The 5711-nt window shown below is 48.8% G+C and overlaps 1 protein-coding gene across 1 annotated transcript; it reads right to left on the reverse strand.

Annotated features, from left to right (window-relative positions):
• Positions 1 to 460: 460 nt before the first annotated feature.
• On the reverse strand, positions 461 to 5438 carry LOC131208640 (RNA-binding protein Rsf1). Its single transcript, XM_058201448.1, has 2 exons — positions 4938 to 5438; positions 461 to 2688 (listed from the first exon to the last, which is right to left on the reverse strand). Exon 2 carries the CDS (start codon positions 2170 to 2172, stop codon positions 1507 to 1509), a length of 666 nt encoding a protein of 221 aa, XP_058057431.1. The 5' UTR covers positions 2173 to 2688; positions 4938 to 5438; the 3' UTR covers positions 461 to 1506.
• Between the last annotated feature and the right edge of the window lie 273 nt (positions 5439 to 5711).

Raw genomic sequence — 5711 nt, forward strand, 5'->3', positions numbered from 1 at the left:
TATGGAAGGATGGTTCAAACGAGGTCATTCGAGCGAGGGCGAGGCGGTGTCTAATAAGAACTGAATTTCTGTAATGGGTTGAAAAGTGGTTTCTGAGACGTTCGAAAAGACGTTGCCGTTGTTAGTTCTTGCATTACATGCCGCCCGTTTGTATGGAACTTGCAAGGAAAGGCAAGCGAGATAGCTTTCGAAGCGCAACACATGCGCGAAAGAAAGAGACAGTGTAATATGAAATGCAGCGAGTAGTTTTGTACACGAGTCATTTTATACGAGTGTAATTTTGTACACAATTCGGCAGTTATGCTTTTAATTGCACGCAAGAATTTTTTCCGGTGTTTTTCTTTCCGGCGAATGGAAAATGGATGTTGGTTCGCCTGAGCACAAATAATTCTATACATTTCGGATATTCAAACAGAAGACGGAACTAGCTTCGTTCTGATTCTACGATTTTATTGTTCATTTCTTGAATATGTTGGCTCACTGGTACACGTTTGGGACCAAAGCGCATCGCTTGGTGCGGTCAGAAAAGATCTTTCCCTTTACTCTTGATGATTAGCGAGTTGAGGGACGCTGTTGCGCTCTGCTTGCCAAAGAACTGGTCTCAATGCAACTTAACTTGCCACACTTCTACACATCCTCGTTCGAGCCGGACTTCACAATGGTTTTTCGCTCAATGTAGCTCGTTTCAGCTCATCCTGCTCCGAATAATGCTTTTTATATATTAAAACACATATAAAATAATGCAGAGAGACACTGGCCAAAGGTTGGCATTTGGTTTTTACTCGTTGTAGGCAGAATGAGCTGTTGAGCGATGCGTCACGCCGTTTTCATCGTCGTCACCACAGAGTGGTGCTGTTTTATTGGATACATTGCTCAATTTCGGTTATATGCGCTGCGTGGTATGCACTAGAGAACCTGGAGGTGTGCTGCGGTATATGTTTTACAGTTACCTTTGCTTTGGATTCGATGAAGCCCCACCAAAACACAAGCTACATTTTGTTCGAGTAGTTACCTTTGGCTTTTCCAGTTTTCACCCTACTTTGAATTCTGCGTTCTGCGACACTCTGCGTCATGACGGACGTGCCGCCGCCCCCAAAAAACAAGCCACTATCTGTCGCATTTTCTTAAAATAAACTTAACACCGAGCGAAGTGATCGGAACGCGCCCAATCCCGCAGGTTTTAAACTAAAAATAAAACTATTCCATGCCAAACGGGAATTGTGGTGATGTGAGGAAAAATAAACGAAAATGCGTCTTTAGGAAAAAATTAGAAAGGACTCCATCGCGCTTTTCCTCATATGACTATAAAATGTACAGTGTGGTTTTTGCTTTCGTTCTTTCTTAAATGCTACCAAAATTTTCTTGCGTCCCCTCGGTGGCCACTTTTGCTACTACCGGGATTGGGATTGAGCAGACAATCACCGAAGGGAGTGTCAAACCTGGAGGGAGAGACCAAGGATGCCCATTTCGTGTTTGTGCGGGTTTGCTGTACTACTGCCCTCTTCTCTAGTACCGACCGCGTGCCCCAACCGGGGATCGCGAGCGGAAGCGACCACCGCCACCGCCACCACCACCACTGCGGCCACCGCCATAGCCACCACCGAAGCTTCCGCTGCCCCCATCGCGTCCACCGTCGCGACTGTAGCCACCGGTCGAGCGTCCGCCACCACCACCGCCGCCGCCGCCGCCACTGCTACCATAACCGCCGTCGAACCGCCCTGAGCTGCGGCTGCCACCACGGAAGCTGCTACTTCCGCTGCCACCGCCACCGCCGCTCCCGCTCCGATAGCTGGACCCATCACGGAACCCGCCGCGGGATCCATTGCGGAAGCTGCTGCTGCTACCGCCCGTTCCGCTACTTCCACTTCCCCCACCGTTGCGGCTGGGCGGTCCGCGGCCAAAACCACGCGTAGCGCCCCGCGGATTACGGCGGCCTTTGGAAATTTCGACGCGCAGCTTCGAACCGAGTATGTCCTGGCCGTTCAGATTGTCGCAGGCCGTTTCCGCTTCTTCCTTGATTTCGAACTCAATGAACGCAAAACCTGGCGGATTGAAAGCTACCCAGACAGAGTTCAATTTACCGTACTTGGTGAATTCGCCCTCGAGATCCTCCTTCTTCACTTTATCGGTGAGGTTGCCGACGTAGACGCGCGTGCCCTTCTGATCGCTCATTACCGTGCTTGCCGCCGCGCGGGAGATCGTCGGTGTTTCTGCTCGGAACAAATATACTATACGGGTTTTGTGCTTTTTATCTCAACGCCTTCGCCCACGTCTCCTTCGACGGTTTCCCTCGCTCGCTCTCTCACGCCCTTGTTTGCCCACAGACACCCACACCCGCCCCCACAGGACAACCGTTGATCGGGTTTGTTGTGCTAGGTTTGCTTACGAACCGCCGGTAGATCGCACGCACGTAGATCGCAGCAATCGAAGGATGAGGAGTCGAAGAAGTTGTTTCGTAGACGCTCCTGCTCTTTCTCTCTCTCTCTGTTTTCTTTCGCTTTCTCTATTTCTTTCTCTCTCTCTCTCTGCTCTTCGAGACGCAGGACAGATGAGTGGATCCGCGCCTGCTGTGTTTCGTCGATCGGTAGCAAGGGGATGAGAGAGCAGTACACACGGTTGATACGAATCACCCCTCCGAAGAGCAGTAGCTGTAGTAGCGCAGTAGTAGTAGTTCTTCGACGTGTTTGACTGTGGAATTGATCAGAATAGTGGTTCGTAGCGAGAAATAGATTACTTGTAAAACAATGCCAGTAGGTTGTTGCTGTTTGATTGAGAAGGTGTCTGATGTTTCGTTTTTAGTTTAGTTCTTGCGTCAGGCAAAATGCAAACAACGATGCGAAAAGTGGCTGGTACTGCTATTTTGCGCAATCACGGTCAGAGCCATCGTTGGGCAATGTCTTTGGAACGCCATTTTGCCTTTTCAAATGCAAAGGGGAGGAAATGGGAAGTTTTAGTCCTCGGGAACTGCAACTGTTGTGCCCGGACAAAGTGGGAAGCAACACGAGATGCAGGATGCGCACACAACATCGCAACGATGCTGCATAAAATTGCAATAACACTAGGATGCAAAGAACAGGATAAATAAAAGCGTTAATTTCGGCACTAGTTGGGCAATTTACACCGAGCGACAGGCCGCCGTATCACTGACCGTAGTTTGTTTCGTCGATAGATGAGTATTACGGCATGCAATGAAATCTATGCGAGAAGACAGAGCTAGAGAAGGCCTAGGCAAACCTCTAAAAACAAAGGAAGGTGAAGGAATAATCCCTACTGGACAAAGGATGAAATTGTTCGACTGTTTAGAAATCACAAAACTTCGCTCGTTACTATGTGAACAAATTGAATTTTCCGACGCGTAATAGTAACAGAAAACTAGGGTTCGAAGGGTGTTCAACAAGCATAAAGATTGTCTGAAAACCTATGTAAAATTGTTGTAACGAAAACTTCTCATCAGCAGCACAGCTAATCGAACCATATGAACGCGCTAACACATTTCGCTTGCTGGTCGAGCGTAGAAGGCGCATGACGAAAAATAAAGAAATCGCGTAGAAGAGAGAGAGATCAATAGAGATTTAGAAGGTGCTTTGGCTGCGGATCCGATGATGCTGCACTAGGCGCCTACTGTTGTTGTTTTACGTCAAAACAACATTGTTTGCTGATCAGTTAGGTGGTTTGCTCGTGATCTGGTGGTGGTCGTGAAATGATGGCAAGGATAACAGAGAGAGAGCGAGAGAGAGAGAGAGAGAAAGTTGCACAGCCTCCTCCTTTAGAGCGTGTCGAGTAGAGATTTTGGAGCTTGTTTTGGCGGCCGGAGACTCTTTTGCGCATTGGTTTGTCGAGGACGATCGTTGTGTGGATATGTGTTTTAACTTTTGCATTCTACCAGGAGCATATACACGCGGAGTGCCAACTGAACACCATGCAATAAAAACGACAAAATCGTACCATCGAAAGATGGAACGTAAATGAACACGATGGAGAAGTAGAAAACAAAGGGTAAAATAGGATACGGCAAGACGATACAACACCACGGAGCAGGAAGAGCGTACTTGATTAGCGGCCGGATATAGGGTTGAATCGACGATTCGGCAGTTCCGTACCGATTCACAGAACACGCAGTTCGAAGATGCGTAACGGAAGCAAACGTTGAGAAGCAAAGCTGAACAGAAATGGCGCCCAAAATGAAGCTGGTGTGCGCAAACCCTTACGAAAGGATTCCGTGGAGATGTGTGCTTCACCAAGCAAGCCTTGATCGCAAAGTCACGGCACACCGTGTTGCAAGAAGATGTGCCACAGAAAGATTGAGCAATTCAAAAATAACTTTTCCCACTTTTTTCGTTTTCCATGTGGCAAAAGCCATTCACCGATGTTCCATTATTGATCATCGGTGGTCGGAATACGAGCAGACAGTTTCGGGGGCCGTGGAAGGTGCGTGAAAACGCCACCAAAAGGAAAACCACAACCGGAAAGCATCATCGACCGATTTTGTTCTAAGGAAAATCCCAAATGCAGCCAATACGGCGGCTGCGCACGCACACCCACCAAGTGGAAGGAAAAAAGAACATTCAGAACGAAAATAGATGCTTCTGCTGCTGGCGAGCGGCGGCGAAAGGCAGAAAATAGCCGGCAACGACCATCATGCGGTGCGTCGCCGAATTATGCTGGGCGCACTGGATTTGACCATAATGAAGCGGGAATTTGCGTTTCAAGGTCGCAGAGGGGCTTCGCGTGTTACAAGGTTCGTCGATTTTGTCGGCAACTTTTACTGCATTATCACTGGGAAGAAAGCGTAGCGGGGTGGTTTTGTGGTGGTGGTGGTGTTGGTGGTACAGGGCAGGGAAGAAAATCATACGGAGGGTTTCCCTTTCTGGCATTTGGAACGAAGAGAATAACTATTTTTGGTTCTGGTTTGGCTCAGTTGTTGAGAAATGGGTTACCGTCGTCGTCGTCGGAGGCGCGGATTTGTATCGCAGGCGAACGGGGCTAGCTGTCGTCGATCGATCGGGGGAGGACGTTGGGTGAGCGCGTAGGGCTCTTGAAATCGCACAAGTTTACGGTCTGGAGGGCGAGGCTGGGCAGGGCTCACGCACGCACACAGCTACGCGGTCGACGAGTGCTGGGTGTGGCGGTACGGTCTGGTGGCGTCACGGGCTAACGGCGGCAAACGGGGCAGCTCGAGCACGGTGTCCGGGGCACGAAAGGGAAAAATCGATACCGCGCACCACGGACAAATATGGCGCTCGCTGTTCGGCGTGGGTCGACGAAGCTTTTCGACGTTTTCGTGCCACTATAGGAAGTTGGGACGGCGCTTCACGCAGATGTGAGTCTCAAACGGAAGTCGGACACTAGGATCTCGTTTACACTTGGTTTTGATCAGCGAAATTCGATTTGTTCGACGGGAAATTACGCATACGTCCACTTGGGTTTCAACTCTTCTCCGGAAATTTCGGTCTGTATTTTTTGACTCTGCGTTCCCGGTCGCTGTTTTTCTCTATTCTCGCTTTGGAAGCTGCTACGAGGAACTCATGACCCAAAAGTCAATCATAGTGACCCAAAGAGTGACAGTTTGAGTGTTTTTGGGATTTTAATTTAAATTTAAAACTGTTTTGTCGCAAATAAAACGATGGTTAAATTCGCAGAACCCAGAAAAGCGTCTGGGCCGCGTATATTAGCGTATAAGAAACTTAACGATGAATGTAAATACATCTTTT

Source organism: Anopheles bellator, chromosome 2 (genome assembly GCF_943735745.2).
Source record: "Anopheles bellator chromosome 2, idAnoBellAS_SP24_06.2, whole genome shotgun sequence".
Lineage (NCBI taxonomy): Eukaryota > Metazoa > Arthropoda > Insecta > Diptera > Culicidae > Anopheles > Anopheles bellator.

Excerpts from the sequence above, each read along its gene's own strand:
- LOC131208640 (XM_058201448.1), bottom strand. The coding sequence starts at position 2,172 with ATGAGCGATCAGAAGGGCACGCGCGTCTACGTCGGCAACCTCACCGAT.